General features: G+C 50.7%; 1 protein-coding gene across 4 annotated transcripts in view; it reads left to right on the top strand.

Annotated features, from left to right (window-relative positions):
* Positions 1-20,849, top strand: part of SULT2B1 (sulfotransferase family 2B member 1) — a 28,884-nt gene that overhangs the window by 6,800 nt on the left and 1,235 nt on the right. For 3 of the 4 annotated variants that reach the window (XM_029073091.2, XM_029073090.2, XM_029073092.2), the window contains 7 exons: positions 3,632-3,712; positions 5,050-5,181; positions 8,961-9,103; positions 10,157-10,365; positions 18,549-18,675; positions 19,572-19,666; positions 20,628-20,808. In XM_029073091.2, the coding sequence (XP_028928924.1) occupies positions 5,108-5,181; positions 8,961-9,103; positions 10,157-10,365; positions 18,549-18,675; positions 19,572-19,666; positions 20,628-20,808 (829 nt within the window). In that variant the 5' untranslated portion in view covers positions 3,632-3,712; positions 5,050-5,107. Of the gene's footprint in view, positions 1-2,542; positions 2,612-3,631; positions 3,713-5,049; positions 5,182-8,960; positions 9,104-10,156; positions 10,366-18,548; positions 18,676-19,571; positions 19,667-20,627; positions 20,809-20,849 lie in introns of all 4 variants that reach the window. The other variant, XM_029073093.2, reaches the window with a different exon arrangement.

Raw genomic sequence — 20,849 nt, forward strand, 5'->3', positions numbered from 1 at the left:
AATAATAATAATAATAATGGTGGTATTTATTATGCACTTACTAGGTGCCAGGCTCTGTACTGAGCACTGGGTGGATACAGGCAAATTGGGTTGGACATAGTCTCTGTCCCACGTAGGGCTCCCGGTCTCAATCCCCATTTTATAGATGAGGCAACAGAGGCCCAGAGGAGTGAAGGGACTTGCCCAAGATCACTCAACCGACAAGTGGCGGAGCTGGGATTAGAACCCACCACCTTTTGACTTCCAGCCCCATATTCTATCTGCTACACCATACTGTTTTTCAGCGGGTTCCTAGTACCACCACTTGTCTGCTGAGTGTCCTAGGGGAAGTCACTTCACTTCTCTGTGCCTCAGTTCCCTCATCTATGAAATGGGGACTAAGATTAGGAGCCCCACGAAACACATGAACTGTGTCCAACCTGATGAGTTTATATCTACCCCAGGGCTTAGTACAGTGCCACCCATTGTGAACCATTAACAAATACCGCTAAAAAGTAATCAAATGAAAGCAATCCCTAGTATGGGGCAAAGGGCAAACAGGAGCAGGGAGAGGCTGGTAATGGGGAAGCCGTTGTTGGGACCCAGTGGGAAGGCTTTCAGCCTGGACCTGGGCAGTCAGTCAATCAATCACGTAGTCAGGAGCATTGTGCCCTAGTGGGTAGAGCGAGGGCCTGGGAGTCAGAAGGACCTGGATTCTAATCCCTCTCCGCCACTCATCTGCTGTGTGACCTTGGGCAAGTCACTTCGCTGCTCTGTGCCTCAGTTATCTCATCTGTAAATTAGGGATGGAGACTGTGAGCCCCATACAGGACAGCATATAGAACAGTGCCTGACAAATAGTAAGCGCTTAACAAATACCATGCAAAAAAGAAAAATGAGTCATTAGGTGGCATTTATTGCATTTAGGTGGCTTACTGATGAAGAGCACTGTACTAAATGCTTGGGAGAGTGCAACAGAGTTGGTATACATGTTCCCTGCCCACAACAAGCTTATAGTCTAGAGTGGGCAGTGTCTGGAGGGGCAGGGTGGAGGGTGAGGGGAGGGCAGCTCCAGGAAATTTGTTCGATTGTCGAGTCCAGTGGCGCCTGCCCCAAGACCCCCAGGAATATGGGCTCCACGAGGGGCCAGCTCTGCTTCCCCTCCTGTTCTGGACTCTCTGCCTCTTTGGGGTTTGGATCCCCGACACAGGGCCAGGCTCCCTAATCTTCCCCCAAACCTAAACTTCCCCACGTCTGGCCCTGCCGCCCCTGGCTTTCCTACCCATTTGTCCCCACTCCCCACGGGAATCCGGGGACTGTGCCCTGCAATTCCTGGCTTCCCTGTTCAGCCCTGTTCACCTCAGAGTTCCAGCTGCCTCTCCCAGATTCTATTTCCTCAGATGTCCTCCTCCTCCTCCTCCTCCTCCTCCTCCTCCTCCTCCTCCTCCTCCTCCTCCTCATCATCCAAATTCATGGAGCATCTCTCATGTGCAGAGCACTGGACCAGACCCTTGGGAGCACACAGCAAAAGTAAAAACACAGTTCTTGGCCTCAAGGAGCCTATGATAGACAAGAGGAGATGGGCAGTCCCAATTTGCTCACATTCAATGAGAACAAGAGTAAAACACAGCTGATTACAAATAAAAGGAAGCCAAATGTGAATAGATAAATGGGCAAGAGAGCGATGTGGTGCCCAGCCAGGGGAGTAGTGGGAAGGAGAATGTCTTGTGTGGGAGCTGCTGGCTCAGGAGGCTTTGAAGGTGGAGAAAGACTTGGACTGGCAGATTTGAGGGAAAGGGAGCTCCATGCAGAGGGAGGGGTGTGTGCGACGCATCAAACAGGAGAGTCAAAAGGGAGGTTGATTTAAAAGGTTAGCTGGGGAGGAATGAATTAATCAACCTGTGGTGTTTCTGGGGTATCTACCTACTGCACACGAAGCACTGTTCTGAATGCTGGGAAAGAGTCCAACAGAAACAAAACACACATTCCCTGTTCTCAGGGAGCTTTGCGATCTAATGGGGGGAGACTGACAGGCCGAAGAGTGAGAGCCGGGGAGGGGAGTATGGAAGGGGGAGAAGGAGAGAGCTATCAGAGAGCCCAGAAGCCACAGGTCGCGAGTTACTGTTGGATGAGCAGGGAAATGGCCCCTTAACTCTCTCACTCAAGCCAATAGTTCCCCTGTTTTTTATTGGTATTTCTTACGTGCTTACTATGTGTCAAACACTGTTCTAAGTCCCAGGGTAGATACAAGCTACTCAGGTTGGATGCAGTCCCTGCCCCACACCAGGGCTCACAATCTTAATCCCCATTTTCCAGATAAGGAAACTGAGGCCTGGAGGAAGTGAAGTGACTTGCCCAAGGTCACATGGCAGACAAGTGGCAGAGCTGGGGTAAGAACCCAGGTCCTTCAGACTCCCAGGCTCGGGAGTCTACCTAGGCCCGGGCTCTATCTAGATCATGCTGCCTCTTGAACAAAGCCAGCAAACAAACCAACAGCCCCAGGTTCAGGTCACCTTTGGACTCTACTCCTGGAAGATGGTGACACCGTCATCTTTCATCCTAGAATCCCAAAGCATGAGCGAGCTGGGAGGAGGACGAAACCAAGAGACCAACTGGCCTGGGCAGAGCAGGTGTAAGAACCGGAGGCGGATGGGGAGAGGACGAGTTGGCGAGGGGAGCCGAAAGCCGGGAACGAGGGGAGAAGGTGTTGGCCGCGAGGAGAGAGGATCCCTCCTTTCTCTCCACCCTTGATCTTGCCCAGCCTCTTCCGCTTCCCTCCCTCAGCCCCATCCCGGTTCTCATTGGCACTTGTGTAATCCCCTTCTGAGTTGGGTTTTCTGGGGCTGCCTGCAGGCAGGCCTCCAGGGTGAGGGTAAAGGTGCTGATGTGCGAGGGAGCCGATGGGCGCACGGGGGTTGGGGAGTGTAGGGCCCTGGCCTGCCCCCATCCCCTCTCCCCTACCCTCTGCAGGACTGGACCTGTCTCAACAGGTTCCCACGCTGGGAAGCATCGTGGATAGGGCACAGGCTTGGAAGGCAGAGGACCTGGGTTCTAATCCTGGCTCCGCCACTTGTTGGCCATGTGACCTTGGGCAAGTCACTTCACTTCTCGGGTCCTCAGTTCCCTCATCTGTAAAATGAGGATAAAGACTGTGAGCCCCATCGGGGACCGGAACTGTGTCCATCTCGATTTGCTTGCTCTACCCCAGCGCTTAGTAAAGTGCCTGACACATAGTAAGCGCTTAACAAGTACCACATGTAGGGGGATCTAGAAGGGGAGAGGGTCCAGGTCTGATGCTGGGGCGCAGAGCTTCTGGATCGGGCGAACCTAGGGCAGTGGGGAGAAGCGCTGTGACCCAATGGATAGAACATGGGCCTGGGAGGCAGAAGGACCTGGGTTCTGGATCCAGCTCCACCGCTTGTCTGTTATGTGTCCTTGGGTAAATCACTTCACTTCTCTGGGCCTCAGTTACCTCATCTGCCAAATGTGATTAAGATTGTGAGCACTATGTGGGACATGGACTGTGTTCAATCTGATTATCTTGTATCTATCCCAGTTCTTAGAACAGTGCTTAACACACAATAAGTGCTTTACAAGTACCGTTATTATTATTGTCGTCGTTATTATTATTACTGTCCACCCTCCCTTCCAGAGGCCAGCTCTCTGCTTGGATCAGAGGGACTGAGCCGGACCTTGTCTTCAGTGGAAGAAGCCTGGAGAGGGGACGAAGCAGGTGAGGGGATTGTGGGGCTGAGAGATGGGTCACCCCTAGCCAGAGGGAGGGGGAAGGCCTGGCGGAAAGGACCTGGCCCAGGCTGGGGGCTCGGCATGGAGTCCAGACCTTACGGTCTTATTGCCGCGAGAGGGAGAGGGAGCTCAAGGGTGAGGTCAGAGGGAGGGGGCCCTGGGATCAGAGGAAAGAGGCTCTGGGGTCAGAAAGCCCACCGCCCTGGGTGGTGGGGGTGGGAGGGTGGGGCTCAGGGACGACCCCCTCCCTGACCTGCAGCTGGCGGCTCTGCCGCAGAAGGAGAGGGCACTGTGAGTCCCTGGTCCCGCCAACACCCCCGCCCTGCCCCGCGGCCCAGCCCGGCCCGCAAATCTCTCCTCCCGCTGCCTGCCCAGCTCCTTCACCCTCTTGCTTTGTTCTCCTCTCTCTATTGCCCTTTGTTCTCTGTTTCGGAAGACAGGACTTTCAGGAGACAGATGCTCCAGGACATAGTCCGCCTCTGGTTTCTTTTCCTCCCTGACCTTCCCCACCACCCCCAACCTCCAGCATCCCACTGTTCATCCTCGACCGGTGGGACCCAGAAGAGGAAATAGAAGCCTAGGAAAGAGACCCTGGGGAGACCAGGGCGAGGGATGGAGAGAGAAGGAACAGCTGGACTGGGGGATGAGGTTCAGGTGTCCAGGTCCTCAGTCCCTTCCCAGTCCCAAGTGCCCCTGTCCCTGCTCCCACTTCTTGGGGCTTCTCCCCTCCCCAAACACAGGTGTCCAAGCGTCCCACTCTGCAGACCCCTCCCCACCCCCATCATTCCCAGCTATCTTGCAAGACAATGTTGCCCATTGCACAGCACGTTTAGAATCGAGAAGGGGGTGAGGGGGGCCGGTGGAGGCAGAGATTGGGGAACTGGGCAGCCGTTTTCCTTAAGGGAAGGTTGGGTCTGGTCAGGGGAGACTGCTGGGAAAGGGGATACCTGGTTTCCCGAGAGCAGCGGGATCCTGACAGGGAGGGAGGAGTTGGGATTAGTGGGAGGAACCCATGGAGACCTCAAAAGATTTAGGCAGGGATGGGTGGAGGCTGGAGGATGGGAAGTCTAGGTCCTCCCCTCCACTCCCAGGCCCCACGCCTCCCCCCTTCTGGGCCTCCCCGGTAACTAAGGCGAGTTGAGGGGGAGGCGGGGCAGAATCCCAATGCCCAGGGGTGGGGCAGGTGCCCGCGTGGGTAGCAGCTGGGAGAACCGGCTCAGCCCGCCCCTCCCAGCCCCTGGCTCAGAGCAGCGGAGGCAGCGGCCGGGAGCAGCTCGGGTGGCTCTGGGGCGCTCGGCCTCACTCTCTCCTCCGCCACGCCAGACGGTCACCCGCCCAGCCCCGCTGCCCGGCCCCATCCCGGCTCCCACACAGCCCCGCCATGGAGGCCCCCCTGGAGTCGCGCATCTCTGCCTTCTGGAACGCTTCAAGGCCCGATCCCCGGGCGGAGATCAGGTAAGAGAACAGTGGGGGGCCTTGAAGGGGAACAGGGACCGGGTTTGGGGAGGGGGTGCCCAGAAGGGTGCCGGAGGATGATCCAGACACTCTTGGCTCCAGGTTGTGCTTCTTTCAGGGACCCAGGTATCCCAACTTCCCACCTCTTTGAGAAGCTTCATGAATGCCTCATTTGGGTCAAAATGGGTAGCATTCTGATGTTGGCTTCTGCTTAGGCTGCGATGGGGGCAGCCAGGGCCCTGGAAAGGGGAGAGCCGAGGGTGGGATTTGGGAGGCAGAGAGAGGGTCCTTGAGCTGAGTGACTTGTGCAGGGTGAAGGGAGCTTTGGAATTTGATGTGTCAAGTCCCTGGAGAAGTGGGCCGAGGAGAAGGGAAGGACAGGCCTGGAGATGGGACTGAGGCACGAGGATCCTGGAGGGAACCAGAGGTCAAGCAGGGAAGATTCAGGTGTTGGGTCACGGGATCCCTGGGATCCTAAAGGAAGCAATGCAGAGACCAGGATGGAGGAGCTGGACACCCTGGGATCGAGTCCTGAGTTGGGAGAATCACCCAGAACTTCAAGACAGGCCCCCAATCCCCCTTTTTTTTTTACTTTAATGGTATTTTTCAAGCCCTTACTACGTATCGGGAACCGTACTAAGCGCTGGAGAAGATACAGTCTAATCGGGTTGGACACAGTCCATGTCCAATATGGGACTCAAGGTCTTAATCCCCATTTTACAGAAGAGGTCACTGAGGCACAGAAAAGAGAAGTGACTTGCCCGAGGTCACACAGCAGACAAGTGGCAGAGCCCGCAGTAGGACCCAGGTCCTCTGACTCCCAGGCCGGGGCTCTTTCCACTAGGTCATGCCGTTTCCCCTTCAGCTGCCCTCCGTCCCTCCTGGTTCCTCTCCTCTCCCAGCCTCCCGCTCTGAGTCGCCATTCCTAAGTTGCCTTCCCCCTCCCTCTCTTGGAGTTGGGGTGCGGACAGGCTCATACCACCCACTCAGGGAGAGACTGGGAAGAACTAGGTGACTCTTTCTCCTCCCACTGTGTCCTAGAGATGGGGACAGCCCAGGGGATGGAGGGGAGAGAGAAAGGGAGAAGGAGAGGAGAGAAGAAGAGGGGAATAAGGAAGGGATAGGAGAAGAGAGGAAGAGGGAGAAAGGGCAAGAGTCCTAACTTGGGCCTCTGAAACTGTATGGAGTTTGGGCTTTTTTATTGTATTTTTTTAATGGCGTTTGTTAACGCTTACTATGTGTAAAGCACTGTTCTAAGCTCCTATGTACTGGGGTAGATACAAATTAATCAGGTTGGAAACAGTCCCTGTCCCACACGGGACAGGAAGCTGCATGGCCTAGTGGATAGAGCATGGACCTGGGAGTCAGAAGGGCCTGGGTTCTAATCCCAGCTTTGCCACTTGTCTGCTATGTGACCTTGGCCAAGTCACTTAACTTCTCTAAGCCTCAGTTATCTCCTCTGTAAAATGGGGATTAAAAGACTGTGAGCCCCATGTGGGATAAGGACTGTGTCCAATCTGATTAGTTTGTATCTACCCCAGTGCTTAGAATCGTGCTTGACAAATGGTAAGCACCTAATCATTATTTTTATTATTACATGGGGCTCGCAGTCTAAGAAGGAGGGAGAACAGATATTGAATTTCCATTTTACAGATGAGGAAACTGAGGCTCAGAGAAGTGAAGTGACTTGCCCAAGGTCACACAGCAGGCAGGTGGCAGATCTGGCATTAGAACCCAGGTCCTCTGACTCCCAGGTCTGTGCTCTTTCCACTAGACCACACTGCTCCTTATGTTCCTCAGGCTGAACCGTGATTATCGCACCTGAATTTTCAGAACTCTGCTCTCCCTCCTGTTACTCTCGCCGATCGGTCTGTTTGCTCCCTGGTCCCTCGCTCTGATCTCCAACACCAGTGTCTGATTTCCACTGTCCACTCCGACCCCCGACCCCCACCCACCACTCTGCACCATCACTGTGCCCACAGTCATTTATCACCAGGGCTTTGTCATTCAGTGGTATTTATTGAGCACTTACTGTATGCAGAGCACTGTACTAAATGCTTGGGAGAGTGCAATATAACAATACACAGACACATTCTCTGCCCACAATGAGCTTACAGTCTAGAGACCGATCACTAGTCTCTCCAAATCCCAAACCTTCTCTGGCCTCTGTTTCCCCCTTCTGGCTTCTGATTCCTCTCTCTGATCTGTGACCCCTCTCACTCCTCCTACCTCTATCTCTTTCATTCATTCATTCATATTTATTGAGTGCTTACTGTGCAGACCACGGTACTAAGCGCTTGGGAGAGTACAATGTAACAATAAACAGATACATTTCCCACCCGCAACAAGCTTAGTCTAGTCTCCTTCTCTGACCTCTACTGCCACTCTTCATTGTAACAATTTTTCCAGAACATCCCCGGACAGAACCTTGTACCTAGCCCCTGCTATTAGTTAGGGCACTGTACTAAGTGCCCACTGTTTGAGGATTACTGTATGAGGTGCTTGCGACATTCAGAAATAGGAAGTCATGATCCCTGTCTATGAAGAGTTTGTCCCGGAATGGGAAAGACAGACCGCAGTTGAGGCAATATGTCACATTTGAAGTATAGAAACAGCATAGCCTAGTGAAAAGAGCACAGACCTGGGACCTGGCTTCTGATTCTGGTTACGCCGCTTGTCTGGTGGGTGACCTTGGGTAAGTCACTTCATTTCTCTGAATCTCGTTATCTGTAAAATGGGGATTAAGACTGTGAACCCCATGTGGGACACGGTCCAGGTCCAACCTGATTAGCTCATAAATAAATCATATTTATTGAGCACCTACTGTGTGCAGAGCACTGTACTTAGCACCTGGAAGAAATCTACCCCAGCACTTAGTAAAGTGCCTGACACATTGTGAACAGTAACAAGCACCTTTTTTTAAAAAAGTGTGAGGCTAGACGTAGAGAGTAAACACAAATACATTAATCAATAATACAACAATGACTGAGATGACAGCAGGTTTGGCATGACTAGGAATGGGGTAGGGATTGATCTGGGAAGACTTCATTGAAGAGATGACTTTTTAGCGGGCAAATAACAATTATGGTACTTGTTCAAAACAATTACTATGTGCCTAGCATTGTTCTAAGAGCTGGGGTAGATACAAGTTAATCAGGTAGGACATAGTCCCTGTCCTATAGGGGGCTGATACTCTTAATCTCCATTTTACAGATAAGGTAACTAAAGCCCGGAGAATTTAGGTGACTTGCCCAGGGTCACACAGCAGACATGTGGCGGATCTGGGATTAAAACCCAGGTCCTTCTGACTCCCAGACCTGTGCTCTAGGCACTAAGCCATACTGCTTCTCTGAAAGATGGGGAGGGCCTCGTTTGGCAAAACTGAGAGAAAGGGACTTTCCGGTGGGGGAAAAGGCAGGAGCAACGGGTTGGGAGGAGGAGGGTTGAGAGCGGGAAGCTGGGTGCTTTGGAAGGTGTAAAAACTACGAGCTAAGGTGGAGGTGGAGGAGAGATTGCAAACTGATTGAGAATGTTGAAGTCAAAGGTTGGTAGTTTGTGGCCTCTGTGTTATCTCTGAAAGCTGAAACCTCTTCTTGTTTTCTAACCTTGCCTTCCAATTCCTCTAGTTCCCACCTCTCCGTCTCTCTGACCCTCTTTTCTTCTCCCCACCCTCGTCTCTTCCGCACTTCTTCCTGCTTCACCCTTTGTTTCTTGGGGATGGAAGGGGCCGGGCCCCTGACCAACCCCTTTGGCTTTTCTCTCCCTCTCCCCTACCTCAGTAAGAAGGTGCCTAGCTGTTATTTCAAATACAAGGGCATCAACTTCCCCATCGGGATCTATTCCCCGGAGAGTCTCTCCGTCGCCGAGAATGAGTTTGAAGCGTTGGACGGAGACATCTTCATCGTCACCTACCCCAAATCAGGTACCGGAACCTAGACGGAGGCGGTGGAGGGTCTTCCCGAAGAGTCGGAGGGGGAGGGTGGGGCCCCGAGGGTACAGAAACGCCCCTTCTTTCACTGACCTATCCAGGACAGTCTAGAGGGGACACCCAGTTGTCCCAAATTTGGGTGACCGAAGCTTGAGGAGTGGGGGATGGTTAAACCAATCTGGAAAGAGCCAACCCAGTCCCAGCCCCTCTGTTCTCGACCCTCACCAGCGGCCCCCAATCTCTCTGATCTCCCTCATCCCAGTTCTGCCCCTTGAAATGTAATAATAATAGTAATAATAACTATGGTATTTGTTAAATGTTTTCTAGTGCCAAGCGCTGGGGTGGGTACAAGCAAATCAGGTTGGACACAGTCCCTGTCCTACATGGGGCTCTCAATCCCCATTTTACAGATGAGTTAATTGAGGCCCAGAGAAATGAAGAGACTTACCCGAGGTCACACAGTAGTGATGCCCCCTAGTAACCCTGGTTTCAAGAGAGGGGTATTCCCTGGGAGCGTAGGGTATTTGTTAAGAGCTTACTATGTGCCAATTTCTGGGGGAGATGCAAAGTAATCAGGTTAGCTATGGTCTCCTAAAGACCAAATCTTGGGCTTCCAGCTCCACGGCTCCCAGGGGCCCTCTACTCCCTCTATCTGCCCCAGCTTCAGCTACCCAGAGCAGACCTTCCTGGCCAAGAGACCCCGGCCCCCTTGACCTCTCTGTCTGCTTGGAGAGGATGCTGGTGATGAGGATAATGGACTCTTTTAAGCACTTAACTATGTGCCAAGCACTGAACTAAACCATGGAGTCGATACAGGATAATCAGGTCAACAATTATTTTTTTACTGAGCACTTACTGTGTGCAGAGCCCTGTACTAAGCGCTTGGTAGAGTACAATATAACACGTTCCCTGCCCACACGCGCTTACAGTCTAGAGGTCGGACACGGTCCCTGTCTCACATGGGCTCACAGCCTAAGATAAGGAAACTCAGGGAGTCCTGGGACCACCCCTCACCCTGCCCCCGCCAACCTCATTCTCCCTCCCCAGGCACCATCTGGATGATTGAGATCCTGAGCTTAATCCTGCATGACGGTGATCCCACCTGGGCCCGCTCGGTTCCCAACTGGGAGCGGGCCCCCTGGTACGAGACCGTGGTGGGGCCCGAGCGGCTGCGGAACCGCCCCCCACCTCGCCTCATCGCCTCCCACCTCCCCATTCAGCTCTTTGCCAAGTCCTTCTTCAGCTCCAATGCCAAGGTGGGTCAGCCGGCCGGGGCTGGGTAGGGGGGTAAGAAGAGGAAACCCTCAGACTCCAGAAGGAAGAGGGTGGAGCCTTATCTGTCTCCAATTTCTATTTTCTCCTTTTTTACCGGAATTCTTCCAAATGCTCAGTTCAGTGTTGTGCACATGGTCGGCACTCAATAAATGCTGTTGGGTTTATAATAGTATTTGTTAAGAGCTTACTATGTGCCAGGCTCTGTACTGAGTGCTGGGGTAAATCCAAGCTAATTGGGTTGGATGTAATCCATGTTTCACATAATAATGATAATAATAATATATGGTATTTGTTAAGCACTTACTATGTGCCAGCCATGTTCCAAGCGTTGGGGTAGACATAATCATGTTGGACACAGCCCCTGTCCCACTTGAGGCTCCCAGTCTTAATCCCCATTTTACAGATGAGGGAACTGAGGGCTAGAGAAGTGAAGTAACTTGCCTAAGGTCCCACAGCAGACATGAGGTGAAGTCGAGATTAGAACCCAGGAGATCATCCTGACTCCCAGGCCCGGGCTCTATCCTCTAAGCCACACTACATGAGGCTCACAGCCTCAGTCCCCATTTTAGAGATAAGGTAACTAAGGCACAGAGGAATGAAGTGATTTGCCCAAGGTGACACAGCGGATGAGTGGTGGAGCTGGGATTAGAACCCAGGTCCACTGACTGGCCAGGCCCGGGCTCTTTCCACTAGGCAACCTTGCCTCCCTCTACTTCTGCTTCTCTCTGTCGGAAAGCACCGAGAATCCCACCCTCCACACTAATAACTTGGGAAGGTTCGTCGGCTCGGAAATGGAAGGGACTCTTGGAAGCGTCAGTGTCAGAGCTGCCCTTTCGTACCTCTAATTAAAGGGACGGAGATTCCCTCCGGGACAGCCCTGTAACCTCGGAATCCACCTCGGTTCAAACACAATCCCCAGGTTCAAACTGAATCCCTAGGTGCTCACGGACCTGAGGCGTGGCTTCAAGGGGTCCTGGCTCCCGGGTTGGGGAGGATCCCCTCACCCCTGTACCGGGGGGGGCCGGACGTAGCTCGGCATCAGCTGCGGTCGAGCAAGAGAGTCCGGCTCTGGAAGCCCCAGATGAGAAGCACGAGGCCTAGTGGAGAGAGCCCAGGCCTGGGAGTCAGAGGACCCGGAATCTAATCCAGTCTCCTCCACTTGCCTGCCATGTGTGTGATGTTGGGCAAGCCACTTCACTTCTCTGGGCCTCAGTTTCCTCATCTGTAAAATGGGGATTAAGTCCTATTCTCTCCTACCTAGACCGTGAGCACCATGTGGGACAGGGACTGAGTCCAACCTGAATATCTTGTATCTAGCCCAGCACTTTAGAATAGTGCCTGGCACGTAGTAAACGCTTAACAGATATCATTTTTTTAAAAAAAGAAGATGCCAGCAGGGACAACTTCAGCAGGCTCCCATTGGCTCCAAGGCCAAGGCTGCCCGCCCTACCCAGAAAGGTAGGCAGGCACAGGTAAAGACTCTTCCCCCACAGTGCCAATTCCGGGAGGGTGAACGCCCATCTCGGGCTTGAGTTTGGTACTTTTAGCTCCATCCAGGGAGTTCATGATTACAAGTAGCCTTAACAGTCCCTAGATCTCAGCACCAAGAGGCAGGAAGAGGCAAGCTGGCTCCCTAACTATGATCTTCAGTTTACACTCACTCACAAACATTGTCTCCCTCTCCCAGTCTCACTCTCCGAACCAGATCCAGGCAACCAGTGAGCCTCAAAGTTCATCCTAGTCAAATTTTACCTGATAATAAAAATAATCATTATGGTATTTGTTAAGCGCTTACTGGGTTGCCAGGCCCTGTACTAGGCACTGGGGCGGATTCAAGCAAATCGAGTTAGACACAGTCCCTGTCCCATGTGGGGCACACAGTCTCAATCCCCATTTTACAGATCCAGTAGCTGAGGCACAGAGAAGTGAATTGGGTGACTTGCCCAAGGTCACTCCACAGACAAGTGGTGGATCTGGGATTAGAATCTAGGTTTTATGACTCCCTAGCCCACGCTTTTAAAAAAAAAGATATTTTTTAAGCACTTACTTATGCACCAGACACTGTTCTAAGTGCTGGGGAAGATAAAAGCTAATCAGGTTGGACAAAGTCCCTGTCCCACATGAGGGTCACAGTCTTAAATCCCATTTTTCAGATGAGGGAACTGAGGCACAGAAAGGTGCCCAAGGTCACCCAGCAAAAAAGTGGTGGAGTCAGGATTAGAACCCAGGTACTCAGATTCCTAGGCCCCGGTTATTTTCACTTGGCCATGCTGGATATGCTTCACTTGGATATGCCTCAATATCCAACCCAGTGTTTAGGAATGAAACACCTATCATCCTTATCTCTTTCCTTGGTCTCCTGAACTTTCCCTGCTAGGTATGCGTTATGGACTTTCCCCATAAGTTTGTCTGAAGCAGTGTGGCCCAGTGGATAGAACACGGGACTGGAAGTCAGAGGGCCTGGATTCTAACCCCAGTTCTGCCATGCCTCTCCTGTGTGACCTTGGCAATTACTTAACCTCTCTGTGCCTCAGTTACCTCACCTATAAAATGGGGATTAAATCTTACTCCCTCCTATTTAGACTATGAGCCTCATGTGGGACAAGGACTGATTAACTTGCATCTTTGCCTATTGCTTAGAACAAAGCAGCATGGCCTAGTGGATAGAGCATGGGACTGGGAGTCAGGAGGTCATGGGTTCTAATTTTGACTCTGCCACTTATCTGCTGTGTAACCTTGGGCAAGTCAGATCACTTCTCTGGCCTTCAGTTTCCTCATCTGTAAAATGGGAATTAAGACTGGGAGCCCCATGTGGGACAGGGACTGTGTCCAACCTGATTAACTTGTATCTACCCCAGCGCTTAGAACAGTGTCTGGCGCATAGTATGTGCTAAACAAATAACATATTATTATTATTATTATAAGCACCTAAATCCTATTGTTATCATTATTATTTTTATTATTATTCCACTGTCAAACCTGCTGAAATGTTTCAGCCTGAACCAAATTCTCCTGGCTAATAATGTTGGTATTTGTTAAGCGCTTACTATGTGCCGAGCACTGTTCTAAGCGCTGGGGTAGACAGGGGAATCAGGTTGTCCCACATGGGGCTCACAGTCTTCATCCCCATTTTACAGATGAGGTAACTGAGGCACCGAGAAGTGAAGTGACTTGCCCAAAGTCACACAGCTGACAAGTGGCTGAGCTGGGATTTGAACCCATGACCTCTGACTCCAAAGCCCAGGCTCTTTCCACTGAGCCACGCTGCTTCCCTAAGAATTCCATGTGTTTACCACCCACTTGGGCCAACTCCTCCCTTCAGTTAGTTTTGCTGCTACCCCCTTCAAGCCTCACTAGGCCTTCCCAAACCTCCTTCTCACTGTGGCATTTGCTGAACGGCAATTCTGTGTTCTCCCACCCACACCCTTCACAATTTTGTCAACTTCAGTTGCCTCACCTCCCCACTTTCTTCTTTCCATACCAAATGGCCATATCTTTTCTTCTCCATCCCCTCCTCTATCATCCTGGTCGCCCTCCCTGGGCTTCTTCTTCACTTCCATTACCTTCTCCTTGGATGCAGCCACGAGCCACGGGAGTTGGACGGTTTTAAAATCCCCATTCCTCGTCCTGATGCTGTACAGCTTCTTCTTGGCTTTTTGGCTCCCCTGCACCCACTAAGCCAACGATCTGAAGAAACACCCAACAGTGTCCTTTTCCTCAGAGGTGACTGATAGGGAAGCAGTAGCCATGTGGCCCAGTGAAAAGAGTACAAACCCGAGAGGGAGAAGACCTGGGTTCTATTCCCAGCTCTGCCATGTGCCTCCTGTGGGACCTTGGGCAAGTCACTTCACTGTGTCTGTTTCCTCGTCTGTAAAACGGGGATTCAATACCTGTTCTCCCCCCGTCTTTAGTCTGCGAGCCCCATGTGGGACAGGGATTGTGTCCAATCTGATTAACCTGTATTTTCCCCAGCACCAAAGTAAGGCTTGACTTCTAAAAAACAAATAAATTAATTATTATTATAGCTCAGAACCCACCATCAGAGTTTGGGTTTCCCTGGGTACCATTTGCTCATGCGGAAGTTTCCCTGCCATCGCTCTGCTCCTTACTCATTTTATTGAGGTTTTCCTGCTGTTTCACCACATCTGCCTGGCATTTTACTCCCACCCCCTTCCCCTCCCCCGGAATAGTTTGGTGACATTTTCAAATTGGAAGATTTCACTAAACACTCCCTCTCCCGAGTCATTCATACAGCTGTTAAGCAAAACCAGTCCAAGGTTTTGGAAGCAGCGTGGCCTAGAGGATAAAGCCCAGGCTTGGGAGCCAGAGAAACTGGGTTCTGATCCCAGCTCTGTCAGTTGCCTGCTTTGTGACTTTGGTTAAGACACTTAACTTCTCTGTGCCTCAATTTCCTCATCTGTGAAATGAGGATTCCATACCTGTTCTCCCTCTCATTTAGACTGTGAGACCCAACTGGGATTGGGACTGAATCTGGGCTTATCAACCCAGCCTAGTGGATAGAACATGGGCCTGGGAGTCAGAAGGACCCAGGTTCTAATCCCGGCTCTGCCATTTGTCTGCTCTGTGACCTTGGGCAAGTCACTTAACTTCTTTGCGCCTCAGTTATCTCACCTATAAAATGGAGATTAAGACTGTGAGCCCCATTTGGGACAGGGACTGTGTCCAACCTGATTAGCTTTTATCTACCCCAGCTCTTAGAACAGTGCTTGACACATATTAAGTGCTTACCATCATTATTATTAGCATTATTAATCCAGCGCTTAGAACAGTGTTTGACACATAAGCAGTTGTATTTTTGAGTGCTTACTGTGTGCAGAGCACTGTACTAAGTGCTATAACAGACACATTTCCTGCCCACAATGAGTTTACATTCTAGAAGGGAAGACAGACATTACTATAAATAACAGATATGTATTTAAATGCAGTGGGGCTGGGAGGGGGTGATGAATAAAGGGAGCAAGTCAGGGTGACGCAGAAGGGAGAGGGAGAAGCGGAAAGCAGGGCTTAGTCAGGGAAGGCCTCTTGGGGGAGATGCACCTTCAATAAGGCTTTGAAGGTGGGGAAAGTAATTGTCAGATATGAGGAGGGAGGACATTCCAGGACAGAGGTAGGATGTGGGTGAGAGGTTGACAGAGAGATTGAGGTTCAGTGACAAGGTAAGCATTAGAGGAGTGAAATATGCGGGTTGGGTTGTAGCAGGAGAATAGCGAGGTGAGGTAGAAGGCAAGGTGATTGTGTGCTATAAAGCCAATAGGAGTTTCTGTTTGATGTGGAGGTGGATGGGCAACCACCAGAGGTTCTTGAGGAGAGGGGGACATGGCCTGAATGTTTTTGTAGAAAAACGATCTGGGCAGCAGAATAAAGTATGGACTGGAGTAGGGAGAGACAGGAGGCAGAGAGGTCAGTAAGAAGGTTGATGCAGTAATCGAGGCAGGGTAGAATAAGTGATTGGATTAACGTGTTAGCAGTTTTGGTTGGAGAGGAAAGGGTGGATTTTAGCTATGTCGAGAAAGTGAAACCGACGGGATTTAGTGATGGATTGAATATGGGGGTTGAATGAGAGAGAGGAGTCAGTGATAATGCCAAGGTTACGGGCTCATGAGGCAGGAAGGATGGTAGTGCCTACAGTGATAGAAAAGTCACGGGGAGGACAGGATTTTTAACAAATACCATAAAAAATAGGTGAACTACAGAGAATGACAAAGGATGTGCCTTGGACTCCAAACCATGAGGAGACTTAAATTCTGCTCCCTAACTGCAGTCACTTTTTGCTTTTCTGTCATCAGTTCCTTCTCCCCCTTTATATTCTTAGATGGTGAGGACTTTGATGGTCAGGGACTCCGTTTAATTCCTGGGTATTCTTTCCCAGCAGTTAGTACAGTGCTCTGCACCTAGTAAGAATTTAATAAATACTATTCCTACTATTAGTATTATTACAAGTAGTTACCTATTTCTCAAAATGGTAGTTTATCACTCTCCCTTTGTTTCCTATCTTTTAACACATTTCAGGTCAGGAGAGTCCCTCTAAGCCCATGATTACTGTCTTTTGAAAAGCTTTTCATGTGGGACCCAGCTAAGGGATTTTTCAGAATCCAAGAATATTGTGCCCACATGCATATGGAGCCCATCAAAGAATTCTAGTGAATTGGCGAGCCATGATTTTCCCCTCATGGGAAACCAGGTTGACTTTTCCCTCAGAAAAATTAACAATAGTTTCTATTAATTTTCCAAGTTTGAAAATGAGACTTATTGGACCATAGTTCCCCCACACCACCTGTGGAACTATTGTTATAGATGAGAATTATAGTGTGATCTTCCAGGACTGCGGCCATTGGTAACGATAGGCTGCAGAAGAGTTGGGTAAAATGAGGTCCATGGATCAAATCTGGCCCCAGTGATTGGCAAGCCGGTCCTCCCTTTGCCACAGCTCTGGGAGGTGCAGCAGGTGGGAGTCTCTGACTCTATTTGAGGCAGGCTTGGGGACAGTTAGGCCTTGGGTGAAAGATGCTTTTGCTCCCTAAACTGCCCCGCCTCCCCAGCCTATTCTTGACTTTGACAGAAGTGTGTCCTTCAGTAAGTTAGGAAAAGACTTCAAATGGCCCTCCAGCCCAAATATCTGCCCACTTCTAGGTTACTCTCTTTTGCCAGAAATTTCACAACTTCCCTGGCTAATTCTCTTTCTTCTTGTATTTTTAATGATATTTGTTTTTGTTGCTTGCAATGTGTCAAGCCCTGTTCTAAGTCCTGGGGTAGATACAAGTTAATCAGGCCAGATATAGCCCCTTTTTTACAGTCTCAGTAGGGGGGAGAATGAGTAATAATAATAATAATGATTGTGGTAATTGGGCAGGGATTGTCTCTGTTGCCAAATTGTACATTCCAAGCGCTCAGTACAGTGCTCTGCACATAGTAAGTGTTCAATAAATATTATTGAATGAATGATTGTTAAGCACTTACTTTGTGCCAAGCACTGTACTAAACACTGGGTTATATAGGAGATAATCAGGTCCCACATGGGGCTCACAGTCTTAAATGGGAGAGAGAACAGGCATTTTTTTAAGGTATTTGTTAAGTGCTTACTCTGTGCCAGTCACTGTATTAAGCTCTGGGGTCTAAACAAGGTAATCAGGTTGGATAGAGTCCATGTCCCACAGGGGATTCACAGTGTTAATCCCCATTTTACAGATGAGGTAACTGAGGCACAGAGAAAGTGAAGTGATTTACCCAAGATCACACAGCACACAGGTGACAAATCTGGAATTGGAACCAAGGTCTTCTGCCTCCCAGGCCCATGTTCTCTCCACTTGGTCACGCTGCCTCCCACTAGGCCTCGCTGCTTCCTCTAATTCCTCTGATCCCAGTGACTGGTTCACATCTAGTTTGTCATGTGTAGCAGTCAGTAGTGAGAGTCGCTAATTATACATACATATTCATGTATGAGCATGCACTTTATAAAAGATTTATTTAACATTAACTTGGTCGCAATTGATCCAGGAAATTCTATCTGAAGCTAGGCTTCACCCATTTAGTACTGAACTTATCCTTTGATGCTCCCAAATCCTTTCACTTCAATTCCCACCCTCCATTTTGCCCCGGCCAGCTGCGCAGCTGGGTCTGAGATCCGGACTGTGCCTGACCAAACTCCAAGGACAAGGTGGCCCTGAGCAACAAGAAGCCTCTACAGCCTGTATGTTTCTCTATCTGCAGGTCTTGTCTGTGACCCTTTATCTCTCTCTCCCCGTTTTCTTTCTCCACTATCTCTCTCTCTCTTTTATCTCTCCACTGTCTCTGTATTCTCTCTCTTTCTTAGTGTTTGCCCCTCTTTCTCTCTGCTGTGTCTTGGCTCCTACGTCCTCTCCGCCTACATAGTCCTGACCTTGGCTTTCCCAAAGGAGTGGCCTGGAGCCACACCACTCAATACCTGATTTGTATTTGCAAATGATGGGGGATGGAAGTTAACTCCCAGGAAGATCTTCCAGGTGGCCCCTTCTCCCCCCTAACCAGGAAGCACTTCCTGGAGTCTAACCCTAATCCACCACACTACAGTTTGGGGAGGTACAAAGAGGGTCGTTGGATGGGTGGGGGAGACTGGGGTTTGAGGTGGGTTGAGAAAGTGACCCTGCGGATCCTCCCTTATCGCCAGGTAATCTACATTGGCCGTGACCCTCGGGATGTCTTCGTGTCGCTCTATCACTACTCCAAGATTGCCAGCCAGCTCAAGGACCCTGAGAGCCCAGACCAGTTCCTGCAGGATTTCCTTAAGGGCGAGGGTGAGGGGGGAAGTGTTGGGGGAGGGGCAGGGGAAGCCGGGTTGGGGGCACGGGGGAGAAGAGAGGGTTGGGAAGGAAAGAGAGATGGAAGGAGTTTGGGATCGTAGGGAGGGAACGTGTCTATCAACTTGATTATATTGTACTCTTCCAAATATGCACTACAGTGCTCTGCACACAGTGAGCGCTCAGTAAATGCCATTGTTGGATTGACTGGGGAGACATGGGGAAGTGATTTGGGAGAGAGCTGGGAAGATAGATGGCAAGTGAGAGATGAGAAAGAGACCAAAAGTGGGAGGGTAGGGATGGAGGCGAGAGGTAATGTAGAGAGATGAGAGAAAGAAAGATGAAGGGCAGAGATCAATTGAATGATAGTATCTATTGAGTACTTACTGGATGCAAAGCACTGTACTAGGCACTTGGATGAGAATGACAGAGGTAAAACCATCCCTGCCTTCCAAATGCTTACAGTCTAATGGGGGAGACAGTCAAAAACTCATTTACAGATAAGAGGAAAAAGAGGGTGGAGAGATGGAATGGTGAATAAATGAGGGTTCATCAACCGGAATGCAAAAGTGCAGAGGTGGTCGTTGGGAGGATGGATGAGTCCTGAGAAGAAGAAAACAAATCGGGGAATGCCTCCCCAAGGAGCTGGGATTTCTGGAGAGATGAGGAAGCGAGGGATATGAGTCAAAGGCAGTCCCCTTCCTGCTTCAGCTCCAGACCCTTGATCTAGCTGGGTCTTTGAGCTGGAACTGATTTGGGGTAGGAAGAAAGGATGACTGTGGATACTGGAGGAAGGGAGGGAGGGAGGGGCTGGGAGGGTGTCAAAGGTCAAGGGGTGGGGCTAGGATGCAGAGAAGCCAGCTCCCCTGACCCTGCTCCCTTGTTCCCCCCAGTACAGTTTGGCTCCTGGTTTGACCACATCAAGGGGTGGCTGCGAATGCGAGGAAAGGACAACTTCCTGTTCCTGACCTATGAGGAGCTGCAGCAGGTCAGAGGCCCAACCCCTCAACTCTGCCTCCCCCCAGCCTATGGGGGCTGTCACTCCCACAGCTTTCCAGCTGGACTCCCAAAAATCCCAGATCTCTGACAAGACCTTCGAGTTTTCAAAATGGTGGCTTTTGGCCCAGGAGCTGTGTGAAGCTTGTCCTCTCCCAGTTCTCATTCCCCACCTAAAATCTCTATCCCTGTCTTATCACCGTGAAAAGTCAACCCATGTGCCACCGTCATTAGCCTCTTCACTCACCCCTGTCCATGACTTTTATTAGAACCAGGAACCTTAACCCATCCTTGTCCTCACCATCCACATCTCATCCTCAGTCCTGCTATCCCTCTGACCTTTGACACTGCCTGGACTGAGACCTTAGACTTCCAGCTGCCCTCTGGGTCCAATCTGGTTTCAAATTCCTTGGCCCATACCCTGACTCTAGCCTGATCTTTGACTCCCCCCGGGCACTGTGGCTTTGTTTTTCACGGTTCCCAATTCCCCTTGCCCTATTCCCCCAGTCAGTTTCTCTCCCCCAACATACACACACACACACACAGGAAGCAGCATGGCCCAGCGGATAGAGCACAGGCCTGGGAGTCAGGAGGACCTGGATTCTAACCCCCGCTCTGCTACTTATCTGCTGTCGAACCTGATTAGCTTGTATCTACCCCATCACTTAGAACAATTCCTGACATGTAGTAAGTGTTCAACAAATACCATTTTTTTGTTTTGTTTTTTAAAGAAAAGGTCAGTGTGAAGAGCAGGGAAGATAATTGGGAGTGTTTCTGCAGGAAGTTACCTCGACTCCTCTCAGGAAACTAGTTGTCCTAATCCCTATCTTCTGGCACTTCCCTTTCCCCAAGGGTCCCGGAGTCCTCCTCCTCCAGGGCCTGCCTGACCCCATCGAGCTCTCTGTCTGTGGGTGTTTGTGCCCCTGGCCCTGACCTCTGACCCACTCCTTCAGGACCTGCGGAGAGTCGTAGAGCAGGTCTGCCGGTTCCTGGACCGGGAGCTGAGCGAGGCGGCGTTGGCCTCAGTGTTGGCCAACACAACCTTTGGGGCTATGAAGGAGAACAGAATGAGCAACCTCACGCTGCTTCCTGCCGTGCTGCTGGACCACACACGCGGAGCCTTCCTGCGCAAAGGTCAGAGGGCATGGCTCAGGTCAAGGCTCAGAGCCCCCTAT

Source organism: Ornithorhynchus anatinus, chromosome 10 (assembly GCF_004115215.2).
Source record: "Ornithorhynchus anatinus isolate Pmale09 chromosome 10, mOrnAna1.pri.v4, whole genome shotgun sequence".
In the NCBI taxonomy this organism is placed as follows: Eukaryota; Metazoa; Chordata; class Mammalia; order Monotremata; family Ornithorhynchidae; genus Ornithorhynchus; species Ornithorhynchus anatinus.